We start from the raw sequence: 17,159 nt of genomic DNA, 5'->3' as shown, positions 1-17,159 counted from the left end.
CAAATCCCAGCCACCAGCTTCGCACCGGCGGAGGAGGAGGAGGAGGAAGGAGAGGAGGAGGAGGAGGAGGCCGGGCAGCACCGCGGCGTGCCCGCTCTTGTCACGGCCGCCGCGGGCGGGTCTCGCCGGGCGGGGGCTCGGCGGGGAAGGGGCCGGGGCGCGGCGGGCGCCCCATTGGCTGTGCCCGGCCCCACACGGCCGCGGCCCGGCCATAAAGCCGCCCGCGGGGCCGCTGCCGCCCGTCCGCCGCCCGCCGCAGCCCCGCCGACAGCCCCGCCGGAGCCGCCGCCGCCGCCGCTTTTGCCGCTGCCGCCATGGCCATCGATGCGTTTTTAGGCAAATGGTGCCTCGTCTCCAGCGAGGGCTTCGAGGAGTACATGAAGGAGCTGGGTAAGGGCACGGGGGCTCGCCGCACGCCGGCAGGGCTCTGTCCAAGGTCCGCGGACGGGGGGGGCTACAGGGGGGCGGCGGCAAAATTTTATTTCATTTTATTTCATTTTATTTCATTTTATTATTTATTTTATTTCATTTTATTCATTTATTTTATTTTATTTTATTTATTTATTTTATTTAAATTTTTATCCCATCCCATTTTATTGCATCCCATTTTATCCCATTCCACTCCATTTTATTTATTTTTTATTATTCCATTCCATTTTGTTCCATCCCATTCCATTTTATTTTATTTATTTTATTATTATTATTATACTTTTTTTTGCACCGTAATGGCTCGGGGGCAGCTGCCCATCCCCACCAGCCTGCGCTCCCCCTGCCCCCCGCAGCCCTGCTGCATCCCCAGGGAGGCACCACGGGTGTCTCCGAGAGACCCCCGGCAGATCGGCTGCCCGCGGGTACCCTGAACATTGCCACCGGCTGCTTGTGCCCTTCAGTATCTCAAGGGGATGTCCCCGGCTTGCCATCCCCAGCTCCAGGTTGCTGTACGTTTTGCAACACCGCGTTACTGAATCAAGAGCAGGGCTGACACTGGCAGCCGCCTCTGTGAGCATCCTGGCCAACAGGTGGTAGAAACAATGTGGTGTTCATGTAGCCCAGAAGCTGTGATTTTCTGCTGAAAGCTAGGATACTTTCTCAGGAGGTGGAAGATTTTTGCCTTGAATGTCTTTGGAGGGAGGAGAGGAAGGAATTTAGGTCACGCACAAATACAAAAGGCATCACTGCATTTGTGCTCTGCAGAAAGCAGAAGCTGTAAGCACACTTTGTGAGAGACCTGTCAATGTGTGATAGGTATGATCTGAGATAACCCTCTGGATTAAGCCCTCTGGGAGACTTTAGTGGAGGAAATTCAAGAATGTAAAGCTCCGCTCAGTTCATCAGGATGCTGCGGTGCTCGCGTCTGGTGGCCGGGGCCGGGCATGTGCCCAAACTGCAACTTCAAAGTAGAAATTAAGTGCTGCAACTACAGAGCACCTCCCATGTGTAGGCAGCAAGTGAGTTTGTTTGTGTTCAGATGGCAATCTTAAACCAGTCACTTTTCTGTTTTACAGTTGCAATTTAGGCAAGTAAGCTTACTCCAAGTCACCCTTTAGGAACCAGTCCTTTATTGGATCTCACCCTTTCTGCTGACTACTTAGGAAACTGCCTTTGATCCTCTTGAGACACACGATAGATGGGATTCTGCAGATTCTGCTCACTCTGTGTAAAAATGTTCAAGGATAAAGGAGTGTGAATTTCACTGCTTGCCATACGGAGAAAATTACTTGGCTCATCTCTGTTGAGTCGGATTTCAATGTGTAGCTGGTCAAATAACTCACTGATGGCTGTGGACTGGACAACAGCAAAGGGATGGGTGGGGGACACTGCGCCAGTAACTTCCAGTTCCATGCACAAAACGCGGACTGAGGAGGACTGTTTTTTGCTGTGCAGGCTGACGCTTACATCATTATTCATTCCTTGAATCTGAGCTGATTCTGGAGAAGCAGTGTCTGGGAATTTCTTTCTTAATTTCACCTTCCAAGGAAACTGTAATCTTTGTTGTGTGGACTCAGCCCCCACCTGAGTATGCTGCACACTCCAGCAGAGTGCTGTGCTGTATCTGACAGCATTCCTAACCACGCCAATTGCAGAGCACAGATGTTTGCTGACTTGGTAGCACTTTCTGCTCTGTTTGGTTGCTTATCAATTCTTGGTTCAAGATCTACACTTTCCAGTTTAATGGAGTCTAGTTTGTTGCCTGAGCACCCTCTTACTGATTTCTTCACCCTTCAGATCAAAAAGACTCAAGCAAAGCACTCGAACAGGGCACACGGGCTGAGGGAGGGCGAATCTTTTTTTTTTGCTGAAGGGTTTTGAGAACAACTGTCTCCAGATGATACCCCTAATGTGGCCAAATTTTCAGTCATTTGCAAAGGTCATTTCTCTCAAGGTCCTTTTTTCTTTTTTTTTCCCTGCACCTGTAATTTGCCTGCAAGCAGGATTTCACATGATGGGAGTATTCTAATTCAGAAGCCTATGTTTTGGAGACAGGATGTAGAGGATGAAATTCATTAAAACTCACATGCTTGTAATTGTGTATAGCGTGATTGAAGAGTGTATCTTGAGTAAATTGAAATAAATATGGGGGTGGATTCACCAGTCAGTTAATTCTCTAGAATTTTTAAAACATTCAGAACTGAAAGGAAACACTTTTGTTACTTTATGCTTTTGTCTTTGTTTTCCTGTTTATTGCACATTTCTGTTTGTAAAAAATTATTGCTGAGTTCTGGTACATCAGGCAATCTTTGATAAGGAGAAATAGATTCAACCTTATCTCTTTGAGGAAGCAGAGGAATAACCATGCAAATACGCTTTTTTCCCTTCCCCGTTAATAGATAATTTAAAACATCCTTTTTCTTTGTGACTCTTGAGCTTTGATTTTCAAGTGTACTTAAATGACTAAATGGGAATTAGGTGTTTGAACTTTTGTGTGGTCCGAAGCCTCATAGGGTTTAACTGACTTTGTGACACTCGGTGCCTCTTGCCTTGCAGGTGTGGGTATGGCCATGAGAAAAATGGGAAGCATGGCCAAACCAGATGTTTACATTATTAAGGATGGAGATACAATCACCGTAAAAACAGAAAGCACCTTCAAAACTTCACAGTTCAGCTTCAAGCTTGGTGAGAAGTTTGAGGAAAGTACATTAGATGGCAGAAAAACTCAGGTAAGTATACTAGATTTTCTGTTGAATAAACACAATTCTTTGAGTGTTTCATAGATGAAGATACTGTTTAAAAGTCAGCTTTCACATCCATACTAACAATGCTTTATTTGATGAATAGCTGTCACTGTAAGTCTCATTGAAATCAATTAATGTTTTTTTTTCTGGATTAAGCAATTTCCAAAGAGGGAAAATGCTGAAGCTAGTCATGTCTTCTGTATTTTGTTGTTTTCAATTTGTTGGGCAAGCACTGTGTTAGTAAAACCAATAGACATTTAAATCCATGTTAAAGCCAAATGCCACTTTATTTGAAGCCTATGGAAAAAATCCCATTGATGTTTAATCAGAGACAATTCAACCCTACAGTTAACCTGACCACTCAGTCTCTGCTATTTGCATAACAAGAGCCTGGTTCAGTGTGCAGGGGTTACACACCAGGCATAAATGTGAATCACAGTTCCTAATCACCAGTTTTAGAAGGCAAAAAGGCTTCTCTCTGCACTGAGTGGGGAGCATATTCACCCAAAAGGAGGTTAACAACAAAGAAGTCCTCAAATATGTCTCTTTTCTTCTTGTGTGACTGCTGTCTATGTACCATTTCCCCCCACCTTCAATGCCATTCTGGCAATTCATCTGTTTTTGCAAGATCAGATAAATGTTACACAAAAGCTCAAAGCCCATGGACAAAGCAGTGAACAGAGAACATCATCTGCTCTTGTTAATTGAAATCAGGCATGCTGTCAAAGGTCTGTTGCATGCAGGAATGTGTCAGAGTAGTGAATGAACAGTGAGCTAATGTAAGAAGAGGATCAATAAAAATATAAGATAATATCCCAGCTTTGTACATGACAATGACAAAATTACTATTGAGTGAGCCGGGGTGGGATTTTTTCCTTTGGTTTAAAGTGTTAGAAAACATCAGCCTTCATCAAATGCCATGGGTAAGATATTGAATCTTGGGTTCTTTATTTCAGACGCTTATCAACTTAAAAGATGATGGGTCATTGATCCAGGAACAGGAGTGGGATGGCAAGAAGACCATAATAACACGAAAACTTGTGGATGGACAGTTGGTGGTGGTGAGTTCAGTCCTGTTTTCTCATCCTTGAGTGCTGTTTGCCGATAGCCTGAGAAGTAACTAAAAGATCTTTCAGCTGCAACCTTTTTCCTTGTATTCTGTACCAAGGCAAATTAATCAATTAATTTCTTTATCTTCTAGGAATGTGACATGAATGGTGTCAAGTGTATTAGAGTCTACCAGAAGGCGTGAGGACGTCTTCATATTCAGTAGGAACTTGCTACAAACAACTCAGTTCAGTGGACAGAGCTCCTTTACACTCCATAATTTCCTTTTCCCCGTTTTCTAGTATTTCAATGGACTGAGTAGCTGAGTGCAATCCTTTTTAAAAGCCGTGATGTAACTATTATGTAACTATTCTGAACTTAAGAGGCTATTAAAGAAAATTTTCAAATATATGAAGTGGAAATGTTGTTACTATAGTAGAATTTTAAAGTGAGGTTTTATAAAAACTCAGTTTGGTTTTAGGCTTTGCTACAAACTGCCTTCAGTTCAAGATCATGCAAAGTTTGATAACAAACAGTTAATAGCAAACTGAATTTTGACCAGCCTTTTCATCTTTAATTACTACGGTATTAAAATTTGAAATAGAAAAAAGCATTTCAAATTCAGGCTCTACAGTTGTTTCTATCTTGCATGTTAACAAAGTAAATAGAATTTGGCGGGTATAAATAAGAGATAAGCCTTGTTGGTGTTTAAATAGAGGAGTGTATTTTCAGGGGTTGGTTTCTTTTTTCACGTTTCAAACCCATACATTTCTTATCTGAAGAAATACACATACTGTTGAGCCAATAGATATGATAAACCTAAGTAAACACGTAAGTGCTTTGCTTCAAGGAAGCCTTATTTTGAGAACGCTCTTTGTTTTCCTAGCAAAATTCCTATTTCCTGTCTAGTATCATTCTACAAACTCTTAAACAAAATCTACTGAAATACTGCCTAAAACTTAAAGCCTCATTTTATTATTATTATTATTTTTAACTGGCTTGAAACATCTAGAAATGGAGTTTATATGCTTTAAAGTGCCACAATAAATACTCAGAAATATCAGTGTCTTGAGTATTACTTTTACACTGGTTGGGAAATAGAGCCTGTGATGTAAGTAGTTTTCCAAGGAGCTGTCAGGTAGGGCTAAATTAAAAAGTGAAGTTCTGTCACGCCAGACAAACAGGCCCTAATAGTGAAACTATTTATCAGCAGGTGATGAGAAGATTTCTAATGACTGGATTCGGAAGTCTGGGGGATCGTGCAATTGTACCCTTCTAGTTTGCAGCATCTGTCATTGCAGAATCTATTGCTACTTCAACCCTACTGGTATTTTAGCTGCTTACTGTATACATCTATTACTGAGCTCCCCGTAACAGCAGAAAAATCTGTTTTGTATGTTCATCTTACCCATCAGCAGAGATTGCTTTTCCCATAACTTTAAACTATTGACCTTTTTCATAATTTGCTGAGTATTTGTGAATCATTCCCTCTACCTACCTCGTCTGAAAGAAGTTAGAGAAGGAGCACACCTTGAATTTTTTGTTTTTCACGATCTGTAAAAATACACCAAATAGGAGTGGGAGAATGGATGTAGCTACCATGGCATGATATGAAAATTCTGCCTCCCTCTCAGAAGAAGCAGAGCATTGCTGCTTTAAGAGGGCATCGTGCCTTCCTTGGGGTCACTGGTCTATCACTTACTACTACTTGTTTACGCTTCTGATACTCAGTAGTGTTAACTGTTTATATTTCAACAGAATGGAAAAAAAAACTTCCAATGTCTTTTATAGGACATCCGTTTTGATTATGGTGAGATCATTTCTTGTAAAACAAAAGGCAGAAGAGTATCTTTTTAGAGTTATTTCCTATGGAAACAAGGCTAGTAAAGTCTGTTTAAGTGTGTGTGTATTTCCCTGCCCTCTGATTTCAGCCACATGTGAAGTAGAGGCTAGAGGTCCCAAAGATAATTAATCTTCTCCAAATGTCATGAAAATAGGAGGCCTGATGAAGGAGACAGATCATTAAAGTGCCTTGATGATGGAAAGACTGCACAATGGAAGTCACACTGACATTAAATGGAAGAAAAACATTATAAGCCCTTTTGGCAAACATAAGATGTTATTTTAGATATGAAAGTTGACCAGCTGTAATACATATCAACAGGAAGCCGGGATTCTTTAGAACTAATTCTCCACAACTACTTAGGCTAACATATTTGTTTTCTTTATTTTGAAGTTAGCTTCAGCCTATGTTGCTGTTGACTTCAATGTAAGCATACTGTGACCCGGAACTACCATATATGCAACCCATTTGTGTTAAACTAGATCACGTAGATAAAACAACAATCATTTTATAGTACTGCCAGCCACCAAGATTTGTGCTGCTCAATTCTTGAAAATATAATTTATTTCCAAGTTTTTTTCTGTTTGTTATTATACAAGCCAATAGTTTCACTCTTTATGAAATTTGTAAACACAATGTTCTCATCAGTGTAAAATAACCAATTGTCCTGAGATTTGCATAACTCTCTGTAGGTCACTATATCATATAAGATGGCCAAAAGCAAGACTTCTGAGAACAAATGAAAGAGAAGAAATTATGCATTACTTAGCCAGCACTGCTTTATAATCCCACAGAATTAAAAGAAAAGGACACAAGTTTTGGCTAGATATTTTAGCAAGTAAAACTTGCTCAAAGAGAGGGAAGCTTCCATATCAACCTCGATGCACGTTCATTTAAAATAATGAGTAGTGTCTGATCTGTATCTTTATGCCTCATTTTCTTCTCAAATTAGGGTAGTTGTGCTGTTTTCATAGAGTGTCTTTGTTTGTTTGTTTGGTTGGTTGGTTGGTTGGTTGGTTGGTTTTTGGGGTGATGGTGGTGAAAGTGGGTAAAACTAAATTTTTTAGCAATTTAGATCTGATATTCTGCCTCATAAGGGAAATCTCATGTCTAAGCTTTCCAGGAACACTAATGAAATGGCCCTGTGCTTTGGAAAGAGCATACTGGCTCTATACAATGCTCAGACTATCAAAGATTTTCCTGTTATGGTTTGGTTATATGATTTATTTCAAAATTGTTATCCTATTCTGCCTGCACTCTTTACAATTAATACTGGCCTTTCCTCTTCCTTTCCCCTCCCTACCACACACATGTGCTCCAGATCAAAGTTTTTTTTTTTTAAAAAAACAAGTGATGGAAAATCTCTTAAGTTTTCTGTGGTTGTGGTCCCACTGTTAGCTGTCAGCTGTCCAGAAAAAGGGCAATGATTATTTCTTTAAGTGTGGAAGTCAAGTGTAGGAAGATAGTTTTGCTTTGCCAATGGCTACTTGGGTGATATTAACTATGAAACTCAAACAATCAAAAAAGAAAATGAGTCATTGAATAGGTACTCTATTTTTTTCAGGTTATAGCTTAAAATCTAGTCAATTCTGTTGAGTATAAACAATAAACCATCTTATCTACTGCTGTATAATATTATGTCCATTGTATTTTGTTGTTCATAAGGTGATCCATTCAGAGTAAGTCTTACTGAAGTCAGATGCTGGAAGTAAGCGCTCCATTTCAGCTCAGCCTGGGGTGTCAGTCCATGATGGCACTAACTGTAGAAGGGTTAGTCTCCAGCTCTCCAGGGCATACCTGCAGATTTTACACAAGAAAAATCATGCATTGAACTTTTTTTTTTTTTTTTTTTAACAAAGGAACTGCCTTATAAAGGGCTTGTATTCTACCCGAAATTGTTTTAGAAAAATAAAAGCAGGAATGCGGGTTCATTCTAATCAAACCTTTGTTGTTGACTCCTTCTCTGTCTGAGTACGTGCTAACAAAATGAATGGATTGGAAAACCTTTCCACTGTGTTGATTACTCGTGCTTGCAGGGAAAAAAAAGTCCCACACTGTGATAGTGGGTGGGAGCAAGTTATCGTATATTAATTGTTCTTTGATGCCTTATTTCAGTCCCATTGTTCAGCCCTGGGAGAATTTAGCACTATTTTCATAGATTTTGGAGACATTCCAGCATCTGTATAAACAAATTTTGTCCCATGAATCTCCTTTTCTAGCTTTGGCTTTTCAGCCCTTATACATCAAATTAAGATTTTGTTGACACTTCCCAGAATGGCTTTACTTTATACTATTATTTCAGAGGAAAAGGAAACACTGTTAGAGACCACACTCCCAAGAGCAAATTTAGCTTCCTTTCCAACAAAAATGTTTCCAAAATCAATTCTCTACCAGATGGTCTTGATTATATTCTGGACATATTTGTAGGTGAAGTCCACTGTAATTTCAGAAGAAACATACAGTTTCAGCAATAAATGTTAAAAGTGCAATAGGTTTTAGATACTGTCCTGCAGTATCTACTGCAAAATAAATAAATAAATAAATAAATAAATAAATCTACTGAATCCCAAATATTGAGACTTAAAAATATTATATTTGCCATTAATCACAGATGTACACTCTCAATGCCAGAAGAGGAATAGTCCAGTCTGAGGGTCACACGTACTACATCATAGGACTGTCTCCCACATGCATAGCACTCGTTTCCTTCTGAAAATCGTGCTTGGAATCAGTGAGTCTACCTTCAGAAAAGACATCAGCTTGTGTCACTAAGGGTGCAGCTCACATTGTTACGCAATGAAAGTGCCAAAGGGAACATCATGGCTTTGGGCACAGTTTACAGACTGGGCTCATGGTGCAAGGTGGCGTGAGGAGAGAGCTTGCTGCAGCACACCCCAGGGGCATTCTGTGGTTTGATGTCTTCTGGGGATATGCACTTAGGTTATGTACAGTGAGCAGCAGATTTGAAATCATAAAGAAGAAGTCAGCCTATAACTTGACTTAAACAGCAACCTTGAACTAAGAGCAGAGTCCATGACAGGGAGTTTCTAGAAACACCTGGAGTAAGTGGGCTCTTTAGATACATGGAATTGAAGTTGAAGGCACATCATGTTGGCCCCTCACTCTAGAAATGATGGCCATGCCTTGTTATGGCTTTGCAATTTAATTTTATGAATAACCCAGTGAAATAAAAGAATGGGATCTATTTCTATTTTATTGCAGATTGAAATTAAGTTAAAATATCATTGATGCTCCCCCTCTCCGAAACGTATAAAGTGGTAATTAATACTGGGATTTGCTCTCAGAACGTTCTATTGTCTCACCTCTACTCATTCTCCTAAATCATATGGCTTTGTACCGACTTAATGGCATATAAATAACATTCAGAAAATGGGATGTTTCTATTCTTTCACATTTATTTTTTCTCTTGGTGAGATTCAGAATAAAAATGCAATCTGTGTATCTTTAGTGGCAGCACTATTTGAATAATCATTTTCTTTTTGCATAATTCATGGAATACGGTCCCTCTGTTTAACCAGCTTAACTGATGGTTGCTTTTCTGAAACTGACAGAAGAGTAGAAGCCAAGTGATTATAAACAGAAATCACAGATGCTTCAGTCCTCTTTCCCTTTGTCATGTATTTCCACAACACAGTTCATGCTTATCTGAGCCTAAACATTATCCCTCTGGATGTTTGCTTTCTTCATAAAGATTCTTCTTTTTTCCTATTAAATTTAAGATTAACAGGTCTTTTGGATTTAGATTCTGAACATCCAGTTGGCACGATTATTGGAACAAGGATTAAGAAAGATAATAATAAATGTAGCTGCATCTCACCCAGTCTCTCTCTCCGCCTCTTTCTCTGTCTGTCTCTCTTTTTTTTCCATGTGTGTATGTGTGTGCAGAGGAGCTTTCTTTTACTCTTTCTTTTACTTTTTTTTTTTTTTTTTTTTTTTTTTTTTTTTTCCAGCACTGAGGGAAAGAAGAAAACTAAGTGTAGAACCTTTCCCTCTGACTACATGCAATGATATCCAAGGCAGACTTTCTGAAATTCTGATTTTAAAGCAGTGTGTGTCTGAGCAATATCAGCCCCAGATTAGATGACTGAAAGGCTTAACTGTTCTGCTGTTCTCAGCTGATTCCTGGGAGAAATATGCAGACCTCTGTATGGAAAGGTAATGACGTGCTGCCACAGCACATAGACCATGTGTACTTTGACTTATGCTTGTTCTGAAATGATTTTAAGCAGAATTTTCTCCAATACTTAGTCTTGCTAGGAAATGAGGTAAAAGTGTAATTTCCCAAGAATTGCTTCTCTACTGGATTGATTTTTTGTTTTGTTTTGTTTGGTTTTGTTTTAATAGTGACAGTAATATTTTCTGATTGTGATTTATGATAATCAAATGACTTAAACAATCTGAAAATTGGATAGACATGGATTTGATGGATGGACCACATGGGCTGGATGGTTGCACTCAAAGTGTTGTGGTCAATGTCCAGGTGGAGATGAGTGATGAGAGATGCCCCTCAGGGGAGAATATTGAGAATGGTGCTGTTTAACATCTTTGTTGGTGACATGGATGGTGAAATTGAGTGTACCGTCAGTAAGTCTGTAGATGACACCAAGATGTGCGGTGCACTCGGCATGCTGGAGGGAAGGGATGCCATCCAGAGGGACCTGGACAGGCTTGAGAGGTGAGCCTGTGCAAACCTCATGAAGTTCAACAAGGCCAAGTGCAAGGTCCTGCATCTGGGCTGGGGTAATCCCAAGCACAAATACAGGCTGGGTGAGAAATGGATTGAGAGCAGTAGCTCTAAGGGGAAGGACCTGGGGGTGTTGGCTGATGAGAAACTTGACATGAGCCAGCAATGTGTGCTTGCAGCCCAGAAAGCCAACTGTGTCCTGGGCTGCATCCAAAAGGCAGCGTGGCCAGCAGGGTGAGGGAGGGGATTGTTCCCCTCTGCTCTGCTCTTGTGAGACCCCATCCGGAGTGCTTCATTGAGTTCTAGGGCCCCCAGAACACAAAGGACATGGACCTGTTAGAGCAAGTTCAGAGGAAGACCAGAAGGATGACCAAGGGGCTAGAACACCTCTCCTGTGAAGACAGGCTGAGGGAGTTGGGTTTGTTCAGACTGCAGAAGAGAAGTCTCTGGGGAGACCTTACAGCGGCCTTCCAATACCTAAAGAGGACCTACAGGAAAGCTGGGGAGGGACTCTGTGTCAGGGAGTGTAGCGATAGCACAAGGGAAATGTTTTTTAACTAAACTAGGGTAGGTTTAGATTAGATATAAGGAGGAAGTTCTTTGCTTTGAGGGTGGTGAGGCACTGGCACAGGTTGTCTGGAGAAGCTGTGGATGCCCCATCCCTGGAGGTGTTCAAGGCCAGGCTGGATGGGGCTTTGGGCAATGTGGTCTGGTGGGAGGTGTCCCTGCCCATGGCAGGGGGTTTGGAACTAGATGATCTTTAAGGTCCCTTTGAACCCAAACCATTCTGTGATTTTATGATTCTATGAAAAGACTTGGTTCCTTTATTAATCTGTCAGCTAGAACTTTACAGACCTGGAAAAAGTTTGGTCATATACTAGAACTTGAAAATGTTCTAGTATACGTTGGGTTTTGCCTTAATTTACATGATTCTGAGATTTTTCCTCATAATTTAGATCTTTCCCCAGTACTTTATTTTCATCTTTCATATACACCTTGGTTTGGGAAGTTAGTCAATGATGTCCTTCTGCGATCAGTGTTTAAGACTTAGTCCATAGGAGGTTCTTAAACTCTTTTGTGCTCACTGGGTCTGTGGAGGAGAGGAGAGAAAGGAAAAAATGAGTTTAAAGATTCTTTGATACATTATATGCAAAACAAAATGTCTCAGAAGAAACGCTTCCCCAGAGGTTTTTCTTTATTAAAGACAGCACAGACCTGAACAATTACCTATCCATGGAAAAGAACATGTACAAAGCTCTTTGGAAAATTTAAAAAATCTTGGATAAAGCTCTACAAATGCAGATTGTCAGTTGTGTCTTCCATTCATGGAAACACGGACTGATTTGGGACTGACTGGACACTGGACTGGCTTTGTCACCACTTCTGTGATCAACTATCTTCTTAAACCTAAGCTCTTGCCCCATTTGGAGAGGTTTCTCTGCTCTTGTTACACTCTGCTTTACATTTCAGAATATTAATGCTTTCCCTTAACTTATTCTACGCATGTTATTGAAGATCTAATTGCTGCTTTGAGGCTGAAGCATACTCAGCTGGATTTCTCAGCTGGATTCCTGCTAAGATCAAGAGCTAAGCGTGTTTATTATAGAGGCACTGATGCTATCTTATGAAGTGACAACCTTCTATATTAATAGAAAGCCTTGCATTGATTCAAGAAGATTGGATTAGACTTTAGTAACTGAAAGCTCATATAGAAGATCAAGAATAAATGCTTAATTTTAAGACATGTTATTTACTCCTTAAAAACATCCTCCTTGATTTTTGTAATATGGATGATGACAATAGAATTCACTGGGAACACAATTTGAGCAGCAAATAAATTTGGATAGATTCATGTATTTAATCATTTATTCTGATAGGTTGATGGGGCTAATATTTACAAGAGAAGTGAGAAATCACCATTGCTAGTATGGTTTTATTATGCTGTCACTGTATTATTCTTGGGGAGGAAAAAAAAAAAAGAGCACCGTGTGGAAATGCAGTAGAGACCAAAATATATTGTATTCACTTGGTGTTCTTCTTATTTAATTACAGTATCACAGAGAAAATGTTTCCCTTACATTGTTTATTGGCCTTGAATACTATCAACAGGTAGGAAGGATATTAAGTTGCATCTTACAACTACATTTCACTGATACCTTCAGTAATGTTATGAAGACATATAAAAAAGGAAAAAGGTATTTAGGATATATCTCTCTCCCTCTCTCTCTCCTCCACCCCCCTCCCCCTTTTTTTTTTTTTAGTTTAATGTTTTTTGCGACATCTTCTGAATATGAGATATAGCTATATCTCAATATTGTCAATTATCTCATATAGCTGAATAGAGGGCTGGAATTAATTTTTGACTACCCTATACAATGAGGTGTTGCCCTTGCAAGATTTAAATTAATATCACAAAATAAAATACCAAATGCTTACTAAGCAGATCAACTTTCTTTGCATACTAAGTTGAATGTAGTTACATCAGAGAGAAAAAAGAAAATGTGATGCTATAGAATACTCTGGAATAGCCGGCTTCTTTTTAACACCTCTCACATTACCAGCAAAATTATGAGTTTTTGTTTTGTTTTGTTTTTATGAGATAACTCCCATGACTTCACCTGTTGCTTTCAAAAGTTGTGCTTGGATGTAATTTGATGTGATTTCAGATATTGTCTGAGAATAATAAGTCACATAAATAAGAATGTGATTTTATTAACACAATTGCTTTTAATGCCCAAGCCAAGAAGAAGCCGTGCAGGTTTTCCTCAGGTAATTTGCATTTATGATTCTATGATTTAATAGGCGCATTTCAGAGGCACATTTACTGTAGGACAGAGAAGCATAACCTCTATTTTTATAAACTTGTCTTTCTACCAAATAAAATTGTGTTCATTGAGAGTTCTTATGGACCTGCTAAAAATAACTTGTGTAACAACCGGTGTCTGATTTGTCCAAACAAACATTACTCGTTAAGACACAGGCTCAAAAATACTTAAGGCTCCCTGGAAGTATAAAAAACAAACAAACAAACAAACAAGCAAAACAACAACAATAACAAAACAAACACCAAAAAAACATGTAATGTTTAAAGCTTTTTATTTCTGAGTAATTGTCAAGAACAGGTAATCGGTTTGTGCATGCTTCTCTGTCCCCTTTGTACCATTTCACTTGGGGAAAAGACTCTCCAAAAGGAAAGTTTGAACATTTTACTGTTTTTGCTCATGTTCTTTCTAGTAGGTTTTAAAGGTCTTCTGTTTATTTTCTTTGTGTGACAAGATGAATTCAGTAGAACATATTCAACTTTCCTTTTATATTAGTCCTTTAGTAATTATTATTCCCACTTAAGTAAAAGGGGAATTATATAGAAGTATTTATGGATTTTTCCTGTCCTAGTTCTGCATGTTAAATTTATTTTAGATATCCAGTTCAAAGCTGAATGGACCCAGTGCTTAGCTCAGGTATAACAGAGAAAATAAAGTTGATTATACTCCAGCCAAAAAAGTAATTTAACTTTTCTGGAATGATCCTGAACAAAGCATTTTCCTATTTTTTTTTTTAAATTTTATTTTTTGAATGCTTTGTAATCACTAGCTCCCTTTCCCACTCATTCTTTTTCTTTTCTTTTCTTTTTCTTTTTCTTTTTCTTTTTCTTTTTCTTTTTCTTTTTCTTTTTCTTTTTCTTTTTCTTTTTCTTTTTCTTTTTCTTTTTCTTTTTCTTTTCCTTTTTCTTTTCCTTTTCCTTTTCCTTTTCCTTTTCCTTTTCCTTTTCCTTTTTTTTCTTTTTCTTTTTCTTTTCCTTTTCCTTTTCCTTTTCCTTTTCCTTTTCCTTTTCCTTTTCCTTTTCCTTTTCCTTTTCCTTTTCCTTTTCCTTTTCCTTTTCCTTTTCCTTTTCCTTTTCCTTTTCCTTTTCCTTTTCCTTTTCCTTTTCCTTTTTTCTTTTCCTTTCTTGTTATTCCCTTCCCTTCCCTTCCCTTCCCTTCCCTTCCCTTCCCTTCCCTTCCCTTCCCTTCCCTTCCCTTCCCTTCCCTTCCCTTCCCTTCCCTTCCCTTCCCTTCCCTTCCCTTCCCTTCCCTTCCCTTCCCTTCCCTTCCCTTCCCTTCCCTTCCCTTCCCTTCCCTTCCCTTCCCCATAGCAGTTGAGCCAGTTTAACAACATTTGTCTAATGGAGATTCCACATCCTTCCTTCATGATGTTTTTCCTATATTGAAGAAAAATGATAGGTTCCTTTCTTTGTTGCAAAGTTTGTCCCTGGTATCTATCTTATAAACTGATATGGGTGCCAACATCTGGATTAAGGTTATCTTCTTGCCATTCCTGACAAGTGGACAGTTACTTTGGTGGCAATTCCATCTCTTGAAGAGTTTCTCCTTCCATGGCTTTGCTTCCACCTTTCCTACAGGCTCTGTCCTTGCACACAAGACATCTCAATCTGGCCATCTGCCATCTGCATTGTTAAAGGGGCAGGGTCATTGTTAAAGAAGCAGGGACTGTTATGGTCTTGCCATCAACCTGATTGTTTCTCCAGGTTCTGTGTACTCTACATTTATACGAGGCAGGGTCTAGTTGGACTTGGTTTGTAACACAACATGATGAGGCCGCCCTGGTCACTGGTGGTGCCGTGCCCTACAAAGTGACTGTGCTTGTCTGCTGACCCAACAGGTCATAATTTCTTGGCTTCCCTGCAAGCCTTAGCATTCACATGGGAAAATGACAGTATGGTACTGCGTGGAATGAATCAATCCAGTTTCCATTTTTAACTGCAGTTACACTGTTTAGGGTCAGGATCAAGAAACAGAAATTGTTCTTTAGCAAATCCTGAATAGTTCTACTCCCACCACCAGATATATTATTTTTCCATATGACAAGTATTTACTCCTATCTCTGATGGCATACTGCTTACATCTTGGTTACCAAGGGAGATCCATTTTCTTCCTGCCATTGTACTAGCAGCAGTCTCACAAAGTATATTTATTTCTCTTACAACCTTCTACAAATGCACACCTAACAATGGTCCCTCAGACAAGCAACTAGAGCTAAGCAGTCCAAGCAAAATGACCATTTGCAAAGCTTGAGAGTAGCTTTGGGAGTGACATAGGGTGTCTTGCTCTCATTTATCTTCTAGAGACTTAAATCTTGTATTTATTGTAATTCAGACTTTATCCTTGTAGACAGGAGTTATATCATCTGTGGCACACCATGGGGGCTGATCCATCTCACCTAAACTAACCTAAAGCACCCAGCTGAGTTGCTGTGCTCCTGCAGAGACAGTGGAGAAGGGCAGAAAAGAGCTGGAAATGCCAGCTGGCAGAGTTTGTGGAGTAAACCACCAGCTGCCAAGCCCACTGCAGACACATTTTGTTGTTTTCTGTAGACTTACAGTGGTGCAGTGTAACACCAGAACCCACGATACAGTAGGATGTACACGTCATACCCATCACCCAACAAATCTCACAGAAGCTGTGTGAATCACACCACGTACTCTAATTCGTGAGTCACGCTAAGTATAAGCCATGCATATATATATCTGTATTTAATAGGTCTGTTACCTAGCTGTGTGAACCTGTTTAGTTATGAAATAAATTGGTTTTGTTTTGTGATATTCCTTTTTAGACATCTTCTGATGGCATTTTGTGTTAAGGGACAAATGCATAGAAATAGCTACTATAATTAATTTACCTGTCTCTGGGAGAGTTTTGTACTATGTTGGATTCCATTGTTTTGATTTCTTTTAGAGAGTGCTAAAAGCCAGTGCATGTAGTTATCTCCAACATCAATGGAGCTTTTTCCCAAGAGTCTTCAACACAGGAGGGGCTTGACATTTTGCGTGCTTGAGTCACTAGCCTGGGTGACTGATGAATCACAGAATTGCCGAAAGGTTTGGGTTAGAAGGGACCTTAAAGTTCATAGAGTTCCAACCCCCCTGCCATGGGCAGGGACACCTCCCACCAGCCCAGGTTGCCCAAAGCCCCATCCAGCCTGGCCTTGAGCACCTCCAGGGATGGGGCATCCACAGCTTCTCTGGGCAACCTGTGTCAGTGCCTTGTCCTTGTTACTCCTTGTCCTTGTTACTCCTTGTCCTATCATTTTCTGCCCAAGTAAAAGTTGCTCTCTATTTTTTTTTCATAAGCCCCCACTAAGTACTGAAAGAGAAGAGCCATGCTTTGTGGCAGCAAGCAGGTTGTGCGTTTCAGGGCGCAGGCTCCCAGGCAGTCAGCCAGCGTAGTTTATGCTGCCTATCAATGCATCTTACCATGACTCCCAGTTGGCTTGATAAGTATGAGGCAGGTGTCTTGCCTTGATCTTCTCTTTCTACTAAGCTCACACAATGCAAGGGATCTTGCTAGGCTGTTTGTAAGGGTCTTCACAGAGCAGACCAGCCCACCTCAGGGTT

General features: G+C 40.0%; 1 protein-coding gene across 1 annotated transcript; it reads left to right on the top strand.

Moving 5' to 3' along the window:
• Window positions 1-226: 226 nt before the first annotated feature.
• LOC101793392 (fatty acid-binding protein 5) lies at window positions 227-4,631 on the top strand. The gene is made up of 4 exons (XM_027452403.3): window positions 227-390; window positions 2,986-3,158; window positions 4,130-4,234; window positions 4,375-4,631. The coding sequence occupies exons 1-4, from the start codon at window positions 315-317 to the stop codon at window positions 4,423-4,425; spliced, it is 405 nt and encodes a 134-aa protein (XP_027308204.1). The 5' UTR covers window positions 227-314; the 3' UTR covers window positions 4,426-4,631.
• The last annotated feature ends 12,528 nt before the right edge of the window (window positions 4,632-17,159 follow it).

Source organism: Anas platyrhynchos, chromosome 2 (genome assembly GCF_047663525.1).
Source record: "Anas platyrhynchos isolate ZD024472 breed Pekin duck chromosome 2, IASCAAS_PekinDuck_T2T, whole genome shotgun sequence".
NCBI lineage: Eukaryota > Metazoa > Chordata > Aves > Anseriformes > Anatidae > Anas > Anas platyrhynchos.
The sequence above is the reverse complement of the archived record's forward strand: the minus strand, read 5'-3'. Positions and strand labels throughout refer to the sequence as shown.

Bases quoted from the DNA above. Each gene is read 5' to 3' on its own strand.
- LOC101793392 (XM_027452403.3), top strand. From the start codon at position 315: ATGGCCATCGATGCGTTTTTAGGCAAATGGTGCCTCGTCTCCAGCGAG. The intron at 3,159-4,129 runs GTAAGTATACTA...TCTTTATTTCAG, and splicing joins TAGATGGCAGAAAAACTCAG to ACGCTTATCAACTTAAAAGA. The intron at 4,235-4,374 runs GTGAGTTCAGTC...TTTATCTTCTAG, and splicing joins TGGATGGACAGTTGGTGGTG to GAATGTGACATGAATGGTGT.